Raw genomic sequence first — 21,473 nt, forward strand, 5'->3', positions numbered from 1 at the left:
GGGCCAAGTGGAGGCTTCTAGAGCAGAAGAGCAGTAAGTGCTCCGGACAGAACACAGCCAAAGCGGCACAAAAATCACCAAGAAGCTGTCACCAGAAGCCCCAACAAGCTCCTGTGATGTCAGACACCATTTATCTGGTGAACAACAAACCTCTAGGCCTCACAAAGGGAGCAGAATGATCATCTATTCACTTTTAGCTGACACGTACCCATTTTTACAAATCTGAATTGTGCTTAAAAGAAAATTGAAACATGCAGAAGCAAATGAAGAAAGGCCCGAGGAGACATTACTCCTTCAAATGTGAGAGGTACAGGCAAGACACTGACGTAAGCAACTCTTCTCCTTAGAAACCAGGGACTCTGAGCTGCAGCTCCCTGTCCCGGTTAATGCCCACTTAGCCACTCCACCAGCCCTGCCAGATCTCCCAGACGGGAGAACCCTGTGCCAGGATAGTGCAGTAACCAGAGGTGAGAAAAGGCTGGGAACATGAGTCACTGGAATCCCGTGACTTTCTGGCAACCTGAGCCTCCACATTCCATGTTCAAGAGGACAGCCAAAGCGAAAGAGAAAGAGACACGGTGCTGTCCAAGCCACAACAACAAGACCTCTGGGGAAATTAACACTAAGATTTACGTAATGCTCTTAAGATGGGAGAGTGGTATTACTCAGTTACTCAGGGACAAGACGGCGTTCACCTTCCAGGGCATCCACGGCAGTGGCTAAGGGGATGAAGGACAGAGTAGGATCCTACAGTCCCAGCTCTGTATGAACGGACTCTAAACAAACCACTGCCACAAACCACTGCCCCTCCGCAGGACGTAGTATACTAGATATTATCTGTACACTGAGGGTGACTACATGAGCTAATTCCTCAAGTTCCTTGTTCAGTTCAAAAACTGGCCAATAAAATATGGATAAGGACACCCACCTCCTCATCGGACTGTTAGGACTAAATGAGATAAACCCTGTACAATGCTTAGCAGGGTACCAGGCACATGCAAAGTGAGTACTAAATGTCAGTGATGCTGACAAAGATGCTGCAGGGGCGGTGATGGCAATGGTGAGGTCCAGCATCTAAACCTATCTCCTTCTTATGGGGAACGCTATCTGCTTTCCATGTCCCAGGATGGTAACCCTTCATAGCACACTTGGAGGCTGCTTACTCATATCTCTGTGCCTGGTGTCCTTCTCCCCAGGCACACCACAAGCACAGAACCATGCCTGTGCTTCTTCTCTACCAGACGCCAGTGTATAGCGCAGGGCCAGGCACAGGGCAGGCTTTCTCTCATTTCTTTAATGAATCAACTGTGTATATGAAATATAATAACTAACATCAATAACTATGTGACAGACCCTGTTCTAAGCACTTTATATGAGTTCCCACTTTTCTCCCTTGTAATAACTCTGTGAGGTAAGTACTATTGTAATAGCTCAAGACATGGGCATGGAGCAGTAACCTCCTCAAGTTTACATACAAATGGCAGGATGAGAGTTGGACTCAAGCAACCTAGCTCGAGTGTCCACACCTAACCACTGCTCACCTATGTCTATGCTACTTTCACTGGCGAGCAAGCTAGGGCTGCAGGGAAAATAAGCTCCCCCAAACTCAGATCTCTAAATGTCGTAGGGCCATGGTCACACCGAGCTGCAAGGTGACACCTACCTGAGAAGCCACACTGGCACAAGAAAGCCCAGGAGCCCACCTCCCTAGCAGCCTTCGCACCCCACACTCTAACTGCAATGTCTTGCAAGTAGCAACAGCTTGTTACAGCAACAGAAGCAGCACCAGAGGGGACAAGAGGAGGAGGGGTAGTTTTAACATCACACAGGCAGAGTTCAGAAACTTGAACTTAGCCACTAAACAGCCTTCGCTAGATCTTAACTGTTCTTAAACCTGCTCCCTAGATCGCCTGGTACAGGGTTTGTTGTTTCTTCGCTGTCTCTGAAATGCATGGAGGGGTTGAGAGGAACAGGCATACTGAAAGAAAGAAATGACACAGGAGGAGCGATGAGCAATCATCCTCAACATCATCACATTATTCTTCATCAGGAATGAGAGAATAGAATGTGTATGCACAGAAACGTGTTCTGGTGAGCACCCATTTTTCTTAAAATCTTTAATTCTCGTATTTCTCACCATTAAAGCCCCCGCCCTCACCACCCAACCTGGAAAAGTACCTGATGCTGTCATTCTGAGCAATGCCATTAACCCAAGGGGAGCTCCACACAGGCTTCCGCTCCTCCCCCGTGCAAACCAGCGCCGAGGGGGGAGAGGCCAGAGTGAGAGGCTTCTGTGCTCAGAGCGAGAAGTGACTATTGGAAAGATGACTCAGTGCACAGGTCCGCTCTGCCTCCGCCGCAAAGCTCTTCAGAGCCTCCGGAGCCGCTGCCACGTGTTTTCAGGAGTGGGAGGCACAGGCCCCAAAGACACTAAAGAGAAGTTGCTCACTGGGCCTGCGTCAGCGAGGACATAGGAGGAACACTCCCCAGGAACACTGGGTTTGCTCAATGTCTTGGACAAAATCCTAATGAAACAGACATCCCCTTTAAGTTAGACATTCCTTAATCTCTGATACAAAACCAATAACCTCCAATTTATTCATAAATGTAAACTGTAAAGTTGGTAGAAAATTGCTGTAGAATTGGGAGAAAAATATTTGCCATGGTTCCTCCTTCAAGGAATGACCGAACTGAGCATCATCTCAGGCCTTGATATATTCATTTTTAGGAAGCAGATGCACTTTGAGGTTGGGGAAAAGGGGAGAAGACCCCACTTCTTACATTTCAGCTATTTCCCACCTACAGGCACCTCTCAAGACCATTTGACAACTGAGTCACATCCATAAAACAGGTCAGAGTGCGACACTGCCCAAAACACCCTGCAGGTGGCGCAAGGGACTGCGGCTAAAGGACACAGTTTGGAAAAGCAAGAATCGGAAAATCTTCCTACTTTCATTGATTCCAATGAAAACATCTTCCCTGCAGGTGGTCTCTACCACTCTATTGAAGGTCAAACTAGCTATGGCTTCTAGTGATTTCTCACAGGGCGGGGAACCTGGGAGAATCCACCTCTTAAAAATGAACAAGGCTCCCTTTGCAGTCTTTCAGTAACGCAACAGAGTCAGCCAAGTGTGGGCTACAGTCCCACCGAGCCAGTGACAACAAATGGTGGCCTCTGAGCTATAGCAATCCCACTTTTTGACCTGCACAATGTGTAATATATATTTTTAATTATTTGCCAACATTTTTTTTGGAAACCAGGCTATTTCATATAAAACTCTGACTTTTCAGTTTCTCTTGAAATTTTTTAAGGTCTAGGGAGAGAACTCACTTGCACACACAGCAAAAGTAAGCGAAGAGCAGCGTGCCACAACCACAAGGCCCAATCTGTCACCCATGTTCCAGGCTCTGAGTCCTGGACCTCACAATAAATACAATCCTCCGCTGTCCAAGCACTCGGTATCAAGCTGCTAACACAGAGGAGGCATGGTTTCTACCTTTGGACAATTTATGAACTAGTGCAGGGTGATTAGATAATAAAATACTAGAATGACTGCTCTGGGGATGAGCACACAGGCTGTCTTCAGACGCTTGTGAAGAACTAGGTTCCAGGCTTATCTGCCCAAGATTTTCTGAAGAAGGTGTGTTTTCCCAGACCTCCTGCCCTAAAATCCAAGGAGAATTGGAAATTTCTCACCTTGGCAGCCCCAATCTGCTCCTTCCGAAACTTCTCCAAGGGTGTAATGAGCACGTCACTGGCATTCTCAATCTGATGAGGACAGAGGGGAGTGAGGGTGTGGGAGGGGACACAAGAGCATAATCAGTAAAGAATCAGAGCAGTTCTGGCACAAAATGCCTCCCATGTCTCCACCTAAAATTTGGGTGAGCAACACCATGCACGTGGTAACTGTTCACAATACTTGAAACTGACAGAATGTCAAGTCAAAGTCTAGTCATCAGTTCAAAACATGGTGTTATTCCCAGGCAGGATTAAAATGGATTGTTTAGAAAGAAAAATTAGGACCTATAAAAATGTAAGCAACCAATTGAAGGTGGAGGGAAACTAGTGACACGGTAGGATCTAAATTTCAAGCTTCCAATGACATCTTGGAAATGCTTATTCACCCAAGTTATATTTAAGCAGATATATTTAAAGCAGATCAACATTGAGTCTGGATTATAAACAAATAGGGCACCTGATATCTGGTGGCATAAAACCCTGCCAGCTGGACTTTGCATAGACCTATACCACCACTGGACTATGATCAGAATGCTTGTAGTGTCTGCTGGCCCCTGGCTGCCTCTCAATTTCATCTCACAGCCTCACCTCCTCAGGTCCTGCACTCCAACTATACCATCACCGGAAGGTACCTCAAATGTAGCAAACCCCTGTCCCACTTCTAGCTCTTTGCATTTTGCTCTTAACTCAGATGCTCTATCCTTAAATCCCCATGAGGACAATCAATTTTAATCCTGCCTGGGAATAACTCCATGTTTTGAACTGATGACTAGACTTTGACTTGACATGCTGTCAGTTTCAAGTACTGCAATTCAAGTTTCAGTCCCAAGGTCACCTCATTAGGGAGACTTTCCATGACCACCAACAGAATCCAAAGAAACTGCCCACCAACGGTTTTCTTCAGAAGGCAAAAGCCAGCTAAAGTTTTCTGTTCACCACTACACAACACACATACACACACACACACACACACACACACACACACACACAGAGAGAGAGAAACGCACGTATGCATATACATACACACCCTCATGTAAATGCTCACTTATCCACCACCATCCCCAAAACACAGAAGAATCCTAAAACAAAGGAACACTCAAATATGTTTCAATGGCTCAATGAATGAATTAATGATTTCTTGGTTGGCTGCCAACTACATGACCATGGACAAAACATTTAACCTCTTTGGGCTCCAATTTCCTCGCCTACAAATAATTGGGCTTGATTGTTCCAGCTCTAAGATTCCATGGTCTTTTCTAAATCAGTACAATATTTCATAATTTTTCCTCTTAAGTCATTCACTGCTTATTCGTTGCTCAACTAATTATTTCAAGAATCTCATTGGAACAAAGCTTTATTTTTCTAAATCACATGCATATCCATTGCAATGAAACCAACAGAGCACATACCAGAAGCACACATGGACACAGAGAGACCTAACTGGACAAAGTGAAGGATAGAAGGTGGCAGATCTCCAAATTTATTGCCATTTGCCTTTTTCTCAATTTTGAGGCCACTTGTTTTAGTAGAGAGCAATGCTAGAATTTTTGTGTCATTTAACTTGTTTGATTTTTATTGTTATTTGATGTGATTTATTGTAGTTGGCTCACCAGTTTAAGTCTTTTCCACAAATCAAGTATAAGTCCCTAAAGCCCACAATGGTGTCTGAGCCCCTAAGTCAGGGGTTCTCAGCTTCAATTGCATATTAGGTTCACCTGGGGAGCTTTTAAATATTTCTACGTCCAGGCCACACTCCAAAACAATTAAATCAAAATTCTATACTTCATCCCAGGCATCAGTATGGCTTAAACTCAAGTTGTTCGAAAGGGCATCCATGATTGACAATCCAGCCCTAAGTAAATGCTAAATATAGAAAAGCAGTAGCTGATCACCTGGGACTCAGGATGCCCAAGTCCTTGCCCTGGTCCTTCCACTGGGCCTTCGTAAGACCTCAACTTTCTAACCTGTCCAATGAGGGACTGCAGAGGTGAAAAATAAGGTTCACCTGGGTCTATGATTCTATGATTGTGTAATTTTCACTCAGTTCCACGCACTGTATTAATAGCAGGAACACAGTAGCCCACTCTCTGCCCTTCAAGGACTCCTATTTACTATGGGACACAAGCAATCATCAGAAAAAATGTGCTGAATGCAGAATTAGAGGCATGAAGTAGATATTAAGAAAATACAAATATCCCAGAACATTAGGGAAGGCTTTCCAAAGAAGATGCAACTTTGCTAAGCTGAGCTGAATTGGTGATGAGATTGTCATAGGGCGAGTAGGTAGGGAAGGGGCTTGCGATGGCCAAAGACTCAGATGCAGACAGTAGAAACTCAACTCACTGACATAAATAATAAAAGTGCAGAGGCAAGCTGAAAAATATAATAATCCAGTCATTGTTCCCTTGCTGCAGGCCATGGCAATCTGTGGGGTATTATCATGATTTGCTCACCACACCACCCACTCCCAAATACTGGCTCGGCCAAGAATCAGACTCCAAAGAATCATTTCCCTTTCTCAGACACTAGCACGTGCACAAACACAGCTTTCCTGGCCTCCACCCACCAGCAACCCTGCTGCTGCTGCCACCCCCACCTGATTCTGGCTCAGGCGCCCAGCAATGAGCACTCAAGGAAAACAGTGTCAGAACAGCAGGGCAGAAGGTGAGAGAGGCTTCTGCTCTGTTTGGAGTTTTCAAGAAACTCCCACATTCTTTGGCCTAACACATGCTTGAGTTTGAATCTGGACCACGCCACTGTGTGACCCTGGGCATGTTGCATAACCTCTGTAAACCTCAACACCTTCATCCAGACAATAAGGACACAGGCACCACCTCCCAGAGTCATCATGAGGACTGAAATGGAAAACATATGGCTACATAATGTCTTGGTGGGTGCTAAGGACTAACTTGCATTCCTGTTCCATCCTCACCCCAATTCATGTATTGAAGCCCTTACCCCGGCAAATTAATTAAACAAGTGGCCATTGGACCAATGTGGCTCTAATGCTTAGTGGCCTACATCAGCAACCCAAAACCTAAGCCTGTGAATACCTCAAGGTTAAGAAATCAAAGCCTAAGAATAAGTAATCACAAATAACCAGACTTGCCTAAATAAGGCAACCATTTAAGCGATAGCCAATTAAATAATTTCTTTGTTTCTGCATTTCTTTATAAACTCTTTCCCCAGGCTCCTGTAGCTAGAGCACTCCCACTACTTCCAGGCTGGTGCTATCCAATTTGAATTGATTTTTGCTCACATAAGCTCTTAAAAATTTAATATGCTTTAGTTTATCTTTTAATACCCACTATGTGATAGCACTTGAATATGGGGCCTCTTGGAAGATAACTAGGTCTTGAGGGTGGAGTCCCTCTGATGGGATTAGTGCCCTTATAAAAAGAGACCAGAGAGCATCCCCACCCTTTCTCTGCCCAGTGAGGAAACAATAGAAAGGCTGCCATCTGCAAGCCAGGAAGAGAGCCCTCACCCAGAACCACATCAGTCAGCCCCTTGATCTTGGATTTCCCATTCTCCAGAACTGTGAGAAATAAATCTTTGCTGTTTAAGCAACCCAGTCTATGGTATTTTGGCAGCCCAAGCTGACCAAGACAGGAAATTTAGTGTCAAACTATTTCAGTTATTAGCATGGGAAGAGAAGGAAAATGTTCATTAGTAGACTCTTCCGCAGGCCTCTGGAGCACTACTTTCCAGAGAGAAGCCCTCCTGAGGACAAATCAGCATGCAGCCCACAAGGGTTTCAAACCAGGCCTCAGATCTGATATCTTAGGGATATGATACCCTGTGGATATGGAATCCCTCAACCTATTAATGCTGAACCACATCAGAATAAATTCTAATGCTAAAGAGATCTCTTAAGAGCCTGAAGGTCAGCCTTTGGTCCTTGAACTTCACAGTGCCTCTCTTTGAAGAACTTTTTAGAGCTACCATTACTTCTAAGTTCCCGTTTACTAGGTGCCTTCTACATGACAGGCACTGTGTTAGGAGCTCCAGAATTAGAAGTAAAGGAGTGACCCTGCCCTCCAAGACCTCTTGGATAAATTTAATAAGGGGGTATGGGGATTTGGAGAGTGGGTTCCCATTCTGCCATTAGAAAAATCCAAGTCCCCAAAGAGTTAAGTCATTGTAAAGATATACCTGGAAGTCATATACCTTATATATACACATTACAGTGAATTTTTAGAAGGGCAAGGAAGTCATTCTCAAGTTATCCAAGTATATATATCCTATCTTTTACAGAAGGCTTCAAATCCTGCAAAGATGAGAAGGCTTTCCCAAGAGCTCAAGGCACAGAAGTAGCAGAGCCTTAACCCAAACCCAGTTCTTCTGATAACAAATTCTATGCTTCCTACATGTCACCACACTATCTAGAACCAAGAGTAGCCCAGCAATACTCACCATCCGTATCCGTTCATCTTCAAGATTCCTGAGAACACTGGCAAACTCCTGCAAAGACCTTGCTGGAAAAGAGAAAGGGGCCATGAGATGGAAGTTGACTAATGGACCTTCGGGAGCCTTTCCAGATACACCTATCATGTTATGGACTGAAGTCCCTTGGCACAAGCAGAAGCCTAAAATCAATTGTTTCCCAAGGCTCCCCTTATCTTTTAATCATTAACCATTAAGGATGCCCCAGAAATGCATGTTAATGCCACCTGGCACTTCAGCTAGGGAAGGATTTCCTTCAAGGAAAAGACTGGCCAGTTCCTGAGAATACCCAGGACTGATGAGATGCTGGCTGGATCCCAGACCCCAGGCAAGAAGGGGCAGAGTTCCGCTTAAAAGTCCAAGGATTTCCTGCCCAGGATTCGACCTCCTCAACCTTTGTTGTGGGCCTGCGTCAGAACACAACCTTTTCTTTGGCACTAGAACTAAACAAACAGTGCTGCTGCCACTGGAAGCCACATCCCTGGCTTCTCCTTGGGTTCCTCCTGCATCCTCAAGCCACTTATAAATGCAATACAGCTTGCAACATGCTGGTCAGATGGGGAGAATCTCTTGTGCTACAATTACTCCCAAAGGCAACAGGCATGAAGTGCAATAGCCCTGAGGATATGTGGAACATCTGTATAATGTTGGGGAAAGCATCCAAGTATTCAGGATTTACAACAATGATAGATTTTCACGGCTCTCAGATGTTTCCCAACTGTCTGTGCTCATCCCCAGATCCTGGTGCATGGCAAGGCAACAGGAACTCAATCAGCATTTGATGACTTAATTGATTCAATATAACATTCTCAATTCTTGCTCACTTCATGGAGTCAACCAAGATGCAAATGCAAGAATAATAAAGTGCAATGACTAGGCCCTGGCAAAGAAAGGTGTCCCAGCATTGCAAATCCTCAGTGCCCGGTGTTGCCTACAAAAGGCAGACAGGTGATGGTGAAGAGTGAAGCAGCACAATGAGGTGATACATGGTAACCCCACCATCAGCCTCTTGTTAAAGAAACATAAGAGAGAGGTGGGGAGCATTGCGAACTACACACTGAGCGCCTCTCCCCATTTGAATACAACAGCAGTTATATAGCTCCAGCCGACTGTAGCCAGGCAGAATGTGGGGCCAGATGATCAGATTCTCCAATGTTCAAAGAAGCTAGGGAACGGAAACTTCAGGATAAATTCAATCTATATGGTAATTCAATTAAATAAATGAGTGCCAAAGAAAATATGGCAGCATTCTGATCTCAACCCATGAGCTAGCATTTGAAACCTCTGATCTAATTCTTCCCTCATCCACCTGTGTTCTGCTTTTGCTCAAAGTTGTTAGCACTGTGGCTGTGGAGAAGAATGGCACAAGAGCAGCCAGAGCTGAACACTAAAGGGAGGGGAGAGGAAAGCCCCACTACAAACCTTCGAGCTTTCTCCTGCAGGCAGAGGGTGAGAGAGGCAATCCCAGAGCTCCGAGAAGCCCAGAATAGCCCCAATTCCTGATGTTCACTCAACTCTACCCCCTCCACTGTAATTGTAATTTATGACACTTAGATTCTTATCCCAGGAAAAAGGCTCAGCAAGTACAATGAAAGTTGTGATAAACAGCACAGTTATGACTTACCTATACACATTTCATCATCTGTTTCTGCATCTCCTATGCACTGAAACTTAAATTCATTTAAGGAATCTGCAAATTTCCTCTTCGCTGAAGACAAATCTAGTAAGAAAAAGAGTAAGAAATGTAAATTACTGACATGAACTGGCTTTCTTATTTGCTGCACTTTTTAGTCCTTCCAGTACTGTAGCAACTAGCAGATATCTTCCCGAATCCGTTTCAAAGCACAAAAGAACATAAATTCAAAACAGTAAACATTTGTTTATAACATGACATGCTGATTTGCTTTAGAAGTTAGTATGTTTGCTGCATTTGCTTTAACAATTCTGGCCCTATCCCTAATTCCTCCAGCTATACAGCAAGTCATCCTTCTCCATTTGACACGGGAAAATCCACTTGCCTAGGAGGTCTGGGAGGAGGTGCGGCTTTAGCATCTACAGCCCTGCAGGTCAGCTCAGTCACTGAACCTCCACGTGGTCAGTAAAGCTACCCCATGCCAGACGCAACAACACCTTCGCCTCGTCCCATGGTTGGCAAACTATGGCTCGCAAGCCACATGAGACACAAAATACCATGGCCTGGGCAAGTCTATTTTGAAGAAGTGGCGTTAGAAGAAGTTTAAGCTTAAAAAAAATTGGCTCGCAAAAGAAATTTCAATCATTGTACTGTTGATATTTGGCTCTGTTGACTTATGAGTTTGCTGACCACTGCCCCAGTCCAGCTTATACCACAAACTGCTGGGACAGAGTGCTGAGAACTGCCCTGTTTCCATGGCACAGGAGGACCTGGACTTCCTCTTCCAATTCAAGTACACGTGAGGCCTGAGTTCTCAGAGCCCGCCCGCTTGAGGAGCAGAGGGGACGGCCAGCCTGACAAACATCTGCGGAACCATTTCCCTGGGTCACCACGCCCCGCCTACTACCATGAGAACAAAGCCCTGGCAATGTTTGGGGTTGGAGTAACCCCACACATAGTATAACCCCACACGTGGTATCTATAAAGAAAGCTCTCAGAGGCCCTTGTCAAATGTAAACAATAAGCTTTCATTTAAGTCAGTAATAAAAGCCAATGATCCTTCTATGAACCCTCAACTTCTGCTAATGGCATAAAACCACCAAGGTACCTTACAGTGGCCTGACAGACACGGCTGCTCAGTACAAATGTGCTTAACTTAATTCCATGTGCAGCCTTCCTGCAGATTAGGCTAATCACTCAAATTACCCTGGTCCATGTTCCCCTCATTGAAGGGGAAATGGCATTATGTTCAAATTCCCAGAGGAGGGAAATATGAGGCATAACTGGCGGCAAGGCCTGGCTTTAATAAGATATTGGGATTGGGGGTGGGGAATTCTAGCTTCACAGATCAACAAAACCCACTGAAATAAAAGCACCCATATTCCTCAGCACTTCTCTTTTTTAGTTCCCAGATTTGGCCCTTGAGGTTGGTGGTTAGGTTTTTTCCCATCTTTTGATTTTGCTTGTTTGTTTCCTCTCCAACATACCTGGCAGTGCTCTGGTTGTGCTGTTTAATATGGGGGGGGGGGGGGGGGATGGAGGGGCTCTATACAAATCCAACCCCCAACATTCAGTTCGTCAATCTAAGTGCTCATTCCAAGCAATGGCTACCAGTGGAAGAGCCAGGCTGGGCCAGCCCACTCTCGGGTGTGCGGCTTGGGTACCACATTGGACACCAGCAGCTCCTGCTCCGAGAGTGCCCTCTCAGCGGCTCAGATGGCACAGGTCCCAAGCTCGCTGTGGCTCGTGCAAGGTCCTCTGCTCTATACAGCGAGGAAGGCACTCGGAGTGGAGAAGGAGAACAGGTAGATAACAGCCAACAGTCTCCCATCTCTCCTTGGTTCAGTCACTTTAATGGAATGGTCCTTTGGCAAAAAAGTCTAAAGATGCTGGCAGGAGAGTCAGGCATCTCTTAAAACTGGCCAACCCAGGCTGAGGAGATCTCCGAGAACATAAATCACTCCCTGGCAAGGAAGACTAGCTGAAAGTCAGAACCCTGTGCGAAGAAGGACAGAGTGGGCCGCAGACAGGCAAGATGAGAAAAGGGAACTATAACCTTTCAGAGTGGAAGACAAGGCCCTCCGGATCAGAACACACACTAAAAATCCTCCTGCGCCTCCCACCAGTAGGGCAAGAAAGACTCAAGCTGGACAATCTTCTCATCAAAGTGGAAAAAAGGCGAAATGCAAGCCACGCTGGGGAAAGCTCCCAGCACGCACCTGAAGAGCAGGGCTGCCAGGGGCAGCTGCCAATGAGGATCAAGGAGTGGCTGGTTCTGCACAACGGGGCCTTTGTGGGGCCTTTCTCAGGAGGGCCAGGAGCAGGGCCTGTTAGCTTATGACCAGAAGGTAACCTTGATTTCATTGTCCGGGGCACACAGCACACCGCGCCACAGCACAAACCTGAGAAGCAAGGTGGGCCCCACAAAGCTGATAACGAGGCCGGTCCCCCTGATGGAAGATTAGGTAATGAGTATGGAGTCAATACTGGGCTGTAGGCCAGTGAGGACAGCTGGGTAGAATGAGAATCCCAATTATTGGAAACTGAAAGGGAACTCACCATGGGCTTGAATGACTCACGCTTCGGAGAGAAATATTTTTTAAAGGTGCAGTGGGCACCTGTTGTTTTGCTTGTTTGGCATCTGCTCCCCTGACTCTGGGACAGCATCTCATTGCTTTGAAGGACCTCCCTTCTCTACTTGCACATCACGGGGTTCTGATTATATGCCGAACAATCCCTTCCCCAACCCCTAGCCCTCACCCCAACCTCCACTGTCTCCTGAGTTCAAGTTTCAACTACATCATGTACCAGATATGTAACTAACCCAGGATTACTCATAAAGTCTCAATCATTTCATCTGACAGTTGTCAGCCCTACCTTACCCACCGGCTGCCAGGAGATCCAGTGAGACACATTGTACTAGTATAAGCACTCTGTTCTGTAAGCTTGAGTTCTAGGCAAAGCTGGGCTTTTCTTCCCTGATATATAAATCCCACAATAACAGGATCCAGGGAAGGTAATCATCACTACCTGTAATTATACACCAAAGTTGCAGGTTTGATCCCTGGTCAGGGCACATAAAAGAAGCAACCAATGAATGCATAAATACGTGGAATAACAAATCGCTCCATCTCTCTCTCTCTCTCTCTCTCTCTCTCTCTCTCTCTCTCTCTCTCTCTCTCTCTCTTTCTTCTCCCCCTTTCTTTCTCTCACTCTAAAATCATTTTAAAAGTTCAAGTTGCTGTGTTTTTTTTAGAATTTAAAAGATAAATTCTCTGTTACTTGGGACAATGAAGAGGGAATTAAAAAGGCAGTGCTTCTTGTCTACTTCAACACAAACAGCATCCTATTGAGTGATCACCTTGGATATGCAGCTGCACAGAGACCTATTTCTGAAGCCTTCCCTCTGATGCACACGGGAATCCAGCATGTTCATTCCAGTAAGAGGAGGGTAGAGGGGGAGGCTGGTGCTGGTGCTGGATGCATGCCAAGTGTCGTGGCACCCTGCTCATATAACCCCACTGTTTGGTGTTCAGGCAGTGCAGGACATAGCTAAGAGCCAAGCAGAGTGATAATATTTACTGTTGCTAGAAGGCAGAATGCTGGCCAGAGTGAGAGAAGACACGTCTGGCAGCCTCCGGGGAGGACAAGTATCTGCTTTACAGAGTAAGTAGTCTCTGCCTCTGAGTGAGGAGACCAGGTGGGTAAGGATATGGAAGCAGCTAAAAGCCTGGCCTTAGGAGGCTGCTCCCAAAGCTGTCTGCTCCCCAGGGGACCAGAGGAGAGCACCCCTCCCTTCCTGGAGGCACCATGCCCTCCCACAGCAGACACTCATCTGCACAGAGCTTAAGAGAATTTAAGCCAAGAATAATCTTTCTTTTTTCTTTTTTTCTTTTTTTACAGAAAGACAAGGTTTATCACAATTTTTTTAAAGTTAGAATCTACCTTAATTTTATACAAGTTGTACTATTGAACTGCAAGTCAAGCCATTCCCTTTTTGTTCTTAATTTACACAAGTTTTACCAATAATACAAGTTGGGCCATTTCCTGTTTTTGCACAACTTAACATACACACAAACATATAATACATGCATATGGACACCCACATAATGACGGAGTCTAGGTAGCCTTTCAACTATATTTATTTTCATTGTATCTAATACCTTTCCCTGACCTCCAAAGTTACCAAAATTGTCTACAACTACCCTTAAAAATATTTGCTATTCTGTCACATCTCCCTGGTCTCAGAAACTAATTAGTTAATAAAGACCAACTGCCAAGGTAAGTACTTGCAACAAGAATGGCATCTTGGCTGCTTACAGCACAAGGATCCTCAAGTCCCCAAGCTCATGTCTCCCTTCTCTGAAGGCCAATTACACGTACCAGAGCCTCTATGCCCCATCATCTTGCGTGATCAATGATTCATGAGTAGTCTCATGGCATAATGTGTGAGTGCCTAGGACAGGGCTGCACAAAGTGGCCCTCAAAACCTGGTGCACTGATCTGACCAGGCCCAGCAATACAGGCTGACTTACAAGTGGAGGGTCTGAGATTCCCCAGAGGAAAGAAGATTCCCATGGTGGGAGCTGAGAGATGGACACTAGCCGCCAGGAGACTACAGCTTTCCCCCACAACCCCATTCCCAGGTAAAACTCAACATGCTAAAAAAACAAATTATCTCTCTTCCCCTACCCTCTCCCAAGGTAGCCAACTAAGGACTCTTCCTGTGTCTCCAGTCAGTGGAGGGCATCATCATGCATCCTGCCACACAAGTCAGAGTCAGACCCCCACCTATCGCCCTTCACAGAACAGTCCTTCCCAAGTCTGCCTCCTATGCATCTCAGTTCTGCTCACTCATCTCCAACCCTGTCAGCAACCCCTAAACCAAATACCCAGCCCTGCCTGGATACCGCAACTGCCTCCTCTCTGGTCTCCCCACATCCACTTTGTCCCTCCAGTCAGGATTCCACCTGGTCATGTCAGCCTCAGCAGCAAACCCTGTGTGGTTTCCCAGAGCTCTAAGAACAATGAACAAAGTCCCTCCCCAGGCCAGAGAGGCCCTGCAGAGTTTAGGCCCCCACTTCCCTCTCTGAGCTCCAGAAACCCTGGCTCTGCCAGTTCCTGGAATGTGCCCTATCCCTACCTGCAGCCCTCAGCATAAAAGTCCCTTTCTCCAAGAAGCCTTCCCTGATTTCTCTAACCAGTCCAAACCCTATTCTATTTTCACATCCTGAGTCCTATGCAACTCCTTTTCACAGCAATTTCATATTGTTTGGGTATTTCTTTGATTAATATCTCCCCAACTAGGAAGTTCCATAAGAGTGAGGAACACGTCTCTTCATGCTCACCAGTGTATTCTCAGAACCAGGCACAAGGCCTGCAGAGAACAGGTGTCACCGAAAGAACAAAGGGAGTGGGGGGAGGTGGCATTCCACTAATTCATTACACTCTTCAAAGGTGATTTTATGCTTGACAAGTGAAAAGAAAAAAAAAAGCAGATTAGGTAAATTAGGAGAAACGTTCCAATTTATGTAGGTCTGGTGGGAGCTAGTATAGGTAGTTATGTGCTTGCTGTTAAACATAAAATCATCTCCCCTGGCTCTGTCTATTGAGGAAGGTTCCCACAGAGATGCAGGGAGAGCTGCCAGCAAGCACAGAAAGCAAAACTTTCTCTACACCAAGGGACCAGGAGAAATGAGCAACAAAAACGGCAACTATATGCCACAACCACATATCCCGTTTCAGCCCCAGCATGTCTCCAGATGAAGGGAGAGTTCCCAGAGAACCCTCCTTTTCTCTTTCCCTGTATCTGGGCAAGCTGAGAACACATCCTAGCAGGAACTGTGTCTGGGAACAGGCATTCGTTCCCCTTACTCACCATTTCCCAAGTCTGCATATGGCATTTTAAACCTAGTCCCATTGCGTAACTGTAACAAAAGCAAGTGACATTCCTTTGTTAAATGCCACCCTATAGCATGAACCCCTGCATTATATAAGCAAACAAGAAACACACCACGTTCAAATCTTACAATAGAACAAAACGCCCCTATAGGTTTTTTTGTTTGTTTGTTTGTTTGTTTGTTTGTGTTTGTGTGTGTGTGTGTGTGTGTGTGTGTGTGTGTGTGTGTTTTAGTTTCTGTGATGCACGGTCTTACCTGTGGCCACTAGGTAGTGATCAACTGTATCAGACAGAGAGGTGAACTAAGACTCAAGGAGAAATGATAGGGCCAGCCTAAAATGCAGTGCTGGGGATAGAACCTGTCCAGTTGGTAAGGACATCCACTGGAGAGGATAAATTTCCAGTGGGTGTTCAATCAACAACCCAGGGAGGGGCCCTTGAGGGAAGAATTGCCCAAATACATTCAGAGGACCTTTGTTTATCTTATCTATTCAATCCTGAGACACAGAGAGGAAGGGCTGGCTAGAGGGATGAAGTCATCACCACCACGTCTCACATTATTTGAAATCTGGCTGGAGCAGACTCAGAAACCCTCTCCTCTCAGCACAGGATGCTATGCCCACCTCCCTTATCAACCAGGGCATGCTATATAGTGTACATTCTGAATCTACATCTGCATGCTTTTTCTGAGTCCATTTCCCTAAAACTGTTATTTCCTAAATGAGGCCACAGCCAGCACTGACTAGAGAAATTGTTTTTCAACCACAGCACTACAGCTAATGAATTTTTTTTAGTTTACTTTAAAAGCTAAATCACACAGAACAAAGAAAGGTGTGTCACCTTTTTCCAGATGAGTGGTTTCCAATTCTATACTATATAATAAAGAGGTAATATCACTCCAACACACAACATGTCCACCCCCATGTGGACACAAGATGGCCGCCACAAGATGGCTGGCAGAACAGGGCAGTTGTGGGCGATCAGGCGATCAGGGGAGGGCAGTTGTGAGGAACCAGGCCTGTAGGGAAGGGCAATTGGGCGGGACCAGGCTGGCAAGGGAGGGCAGTTAGGGGTAACCAGGCCTACAGGGGAGGACAATTGGAGGGAACCAAGCCAGCAGGAGAGGGCAGTTAGGAGTGTCCGAGCCAGAAGGGGAGGGTAAGTTAGGGGTGACCAGGCCTACAGGAGAGGACAGTTGGGGGGTATCCAGGCCTACAGGGGAGGACAGTTGGGGGAACCAGGCCAGGAGGGGAGGGCAATTAGGGGTGACCAGGCCAGCAGGAGAGGGCAGTTGGGAGAGACCAGGCTGGCAGGGGAGAGCAGTTAAGGGCAATCAGGCTGGTAGTGGAGCAGTTAGGCATCAATCAGACTGACAGAGGAATGGTTAGGGGTGATCGGGCTGGCAGGCAGAAGCGATTGGGGGCAATCAGACAGGCAGGAGAGCAAGCGGTTGGGAGCCAGCAGTCCTGGATTGTGAGAGGGATGTCCCAGATTGGAGAGGGTACAGACTGGGCTGAGACACACACACACACACACACACACACACACACACACATACACACATGAATTTTGTGTGCCGGGTCTCTAGTCTATATAATAAAAGCCTAACTGACCAGAACAACCTGAATGACCAGTCACAATGATGTGCACTGACCATCAGGGGCAGACACTCAATGCAGGAGCTGCCCCCCTGGTCATCAATATACTTTCACAGGGGAAGTGTCGTTCAACCAGATGCTGAGCTCACAGATGGCAAGTGCAGCGGAAGTAGAGGGAGACTCTCCTGCCTCGGCAGCAGCGCTAAGGAGCAGTGAGCCAAGCACTAAGGAGCAGCGAGTAGGTAGGCAATAAGAAGCGAGGGATCGCCGAAACCAGTTTGGCTCAGTGAATAGAGCATTGGCCTGGGGACTGAAGGGTCCCAGGTTTGATTCCAGTCAAGGGCATGTACCTTGGTTGCGGGCACATTCCTGGTGGGGGCTATGCAGGAGGCGGCTGGTCGATGTTTGTCTCTCATCGATGTTTCTAGCTCTCTATCTCTCTCCCTTCCTCTCTGTAAAAAAATCAATTATATATATATATATATATATATATATATATATATATATATATGTGTGTGTGTGTGTGTGTGTGTGTGTGTGTGTGTGTTTTAAGTAAAGAAAAAAGAAGCGAGGGGTCCCAGACTGCAAGAGGGCACAGGCTGGGCTGAGGGCCCCCCCCTTCCCCAGTGCACAAATTTCATGCACTGGGCCTCTATTTTACATAGAAAACCCCTTCAAGAACAATATAGGAACACAAACCCACCTGAATATATATCCAAAATATATTATGCATTAATTTATCAGGTGTTTACTATGTAACATGTCCCTACTAAGTATTTTAAACTATTTCATCTCCACCACCATCTACTGAGTATGTATTACTACTCCCATTTTGCCAAAGAGGAAACAGACTCAGAGAGGTGAAAGAACCTGTCACAGTCACATAGATAATGAGTGGAAGTATAAGAAACCTGGTCCCTCTGACTCCAAAGGTCTTAACTACTATACTATATTGCCTAATTTACTCAAATATTTGAGAATCTGGTATCAATGTATTCAAAGAAATTTTAAAAATATGCATATATTGCATATCCTTGAGAAGGATACGATTTAGAAGGGCCTAATCTATGTATGTGAATTTATAAATTAAGGTAGAGCATGCTAAGGCAATCAGAGAATAGAAAAAAAAATAATAATAACTACAGAAGTGCAAGCTAGATATTATTCCAGCTGAAGCCAGTGGAGGCGGCCTCCCAGGGGGAAAAAAAAAAAAAGAATAAAGTGGAATTTGACCTGAGCCTTAAAAGTTCAGAACTTGTTGGATGTGTAGAAATGGGAGGAGGTGCAAGGCAGGGGAGATGGGCCTGGGGAGGTATTCTAGAAGTAAGAATAGAAAGCAAAGAGATGCCAAAGCAGAGGACCTCCTAGAAATGGCAGAAAGTTAAGTTTGATGGACAGGAGGCAAGACTGGGAAGAGAGGTTAGAATCAAACTATGGTAGGACTTAAGTGCCACACAAAAGGATTTCACCCCTAAGGAAATGGGAACCGGGTTTTTATATAGAGGAGAGACTAGATCAACTTGAATGCTGATTAACTTTTCACTAAAGAGCTGGCTCTGAACTCGGTTTGGGACTTCTACTCTGACTTCCCATCCTACTTCACTGCAGGATCATGCAGCCACGTGTCAAGGGCTTGCTCCCTGAGAAATGATCAAATGACACCTCTCAATCTGGACACGGGTACACAGTCCACTAGTTGAGCAGGAGACAAGGAGAGTATGAGGGATTCAAAGAAACTCTGTTCCCTACTGAAAACTCCAAGTTCACGTCCAATTAAGAGTGATCAGTAGCATCATCACTATCTATATATAAATATGTATAAATGATGTATACAAAGATATTTGTATTTCCAAAGTGCTATTTAACTTTTCCTCATAACAACATTGAGAGTTTACATGATAGCACTTGATGAAGAAAATAAGGACTAACTTAAGTGTTTGTCACACAGTAGGTGCTTAATAAACATTTGCCAATCAATGACAATTATGTTAAGTGCTTTAGTCAGTATCAGATCTATGACCAAAACGCAAACCCTAAAGAGCCCAGCCCCAAAACTGAATCACTCAGCCCCGGCACAAAGCAGAACAGGGACACAGAGAACTGAGGCACTGCATTCAGAACATCAACATTCCCATGATGCACTGGGACCTTGTAAGACAGCAGGTCAGTGCAGGAAAAACTCCCTCAGGAAAAACAGTGGTGAGTTCCTTGGTTAAAACAAAGAAACCCATTTGGAGAGGGTCTAGGCAAGTGAAGAAGTGAAAAGAAAGGGTATTTCCAGGCTGGTTAAGTCCACACGCACAGAGCCAGTTAAGGGCAATTCAGGAGTATGCAGTTCATGAACTCTGCAAACCTAGTTTCAAACCGTGGATCTGCCAATTACTAGCTGTAGGCTTTGGACAAAATATTCAATCCTTCCAAGTGTTCCTGTAACTGAGAACAATACACCCCACAAGGTTATGGTGAGAATTAAAAATGGGGGACCTCCGTTATGAAAGACCAGAGCATAGGGTAGCCCTTGGGCACTGATTTTTCTTCCTTCCCACAAGCACAGGCAGAGTGGAAGAGAATCAACAAAAGGAAAGTCTTAATTAGCATAAAAATTAGAAATTTTTATCTCTTTGATTTCACCAAACTACTCAAATAACCTCATTCTAGTGAACTACCAAAAACATATTTGTGTCCTTAAGGGTTTTCCTCAGATGCTTAGAAAAACCTAACTCATCTATAGATTTTTAAACTTCCTTTCACCCCTTGCAGATAAAAGGAAAAACAGAAAACACTAATTTTTAACTGAACTACAATGCAAAGAAGTATGGGTTTCCTCGTGAGAAGTTTATTAAACTCAAGTGGTGCCTTTTATTTTTATTCTTATTTTTTTAAATATATTTTATTGATTTTTTACAGAGGGGAAGAGAGGGATAGAGAGTTAGAAACATCAATGAGAGAGAAACATCAATCAGCTGCCTTTGCACACCCCCTACTGGGGATGTGCCCGCAACCAAGGTACATACCCTTGACCGGAATCGAACCTGGGACCTTTCCAGTCCACAGGCTGACGCTCAATCCACTGAGCCAAACTGGTCTCAGCTCAAGTGGTGCCTTTTATTTATTTTTTTATTTTTTTATTTTTGAAGCTATAATTGTAACTTTTTTAAAAATATTTTTTCATTAAATTATTATCTGTGTACATATTTTAACATTGCCCCCCCTCCCCATACATGCGCTCCCTCCCCAGAGTTTTGTGTCCATTGGTTGTACTTATATGCCTTTTAAATGCCTGGGGAAAGAATGGTATCATCAAATCCTTTTTGCCCATTTCCTGGGGAAGGCAGCCAGCCCCGGGTGAAACAGATAAAAGAATGAGCATGCTAAGGTGACATCCAAGATAAATGGGATTTACAGGGTTTGGGGCCTGAAGTGTCTACTTTCCTGAGAAGGTGGTATTTGTGCTTTGCCCCTAAAATACGCACATTTTAGGAGGGAACACCACACAGCATCACTATCAAACCCAACACCAACCAGAGGAACAGATCAGGGGGGATAGGTGATTAGCCCTGGCTGGGGCCTCAAGTGGGCCTTAAGACATGGCTTTTGCTTCTGGAATGTCCTACCTTCTTAGAGCAGAGCTTCTCTGAACCCTAACAACCAAGGACCTTATCAAAATGTATATTCTAATTAGTAGGCCCAGAAGCCAGAGCTTCTGCATTTCTAACAAGTTTCCAGGTGATGGTCAATGCTGCTGGTCCAGGCACCCACACTCACCCAGGCAAGGGTTAAGATTCCCACCCAAGACCCTGACGCACAGGAGGTCATGGTGTCTTTATCCTTCCAGGCCAGTGCCCAGAGCACAGAGGCCCTCAGTGTCTACTGGAGGAATGGATTCCTTGAGAGGACTTCTGTTGCAGAAGGAATAGAATAGAACCTAGAGTAAGAACCAGAAACAGGCTATGTCCTTGCTCACCAACCAACTATGGATGTGAACCTGGGGAAAATTACTTAACACTTTCTTAACAAGTTCTTAATGAACTTCAGAAAGCTCAGTCTTAGGGGCTCATCTGAAAACCAGGAGGCTGAACCACTTCATCTTTAAGGTCCTTCTAGCTCTAAAATTCCACACGAAGTATCTTCTCTGTGTTTGTTTTTTTTTTTTTTCTT

General features: G+C 45.3%; 1 protein-coding gene across 5 annotated transcripts in view; it reads right to left on the minus strand.

The window, feature by feature from the left end:
• The window catches only part of ARHGAP26 (Rho GTPase activating protein 26), a 407,506-nt gene that overhangs the window by 295,926 nt on the left and 90,107 nt on the right, over positions 1 to 21,473 (minus strand). For all 5 annotated transcript variants that reach the window (XM_084884972.1, XM_084884975.1, XM_084884973.1 and 2 more), the window contains exons 2-4: positions 9,810 to 9,905; positions 8,156 to 8,217; positions 3,698 to 3,769 (exon numbers count right to left, since the gene is read on the minus strand). In XM_084884972.1, coding sequence (XP_084741098.1) covers positions 3,698 to 3,769; positions 8,156 to 8,217; positions 9,810 to 9,905 — 230 coding nt within the window. The remainder of the gene's footprint in view (positions 1 to 3,697; positions 3,770 to 8,155; positions 8,218 to 9,809; positions 9,906 to 21,473) is intronic.

Source organism: Pipistrellus hanaki, assembly GCF_964339955.1.
Source record: "Pipistrellus hanaki genome assembly, chromosome: 5".
In the NCBI taxonomy this organism is placed as follows: Eukaryota; Metazoa; Chordata; class Mammalia; order Chiroptera; family Vespertilionidae; genus Pipistrellus; species Pipistrellus hanaki.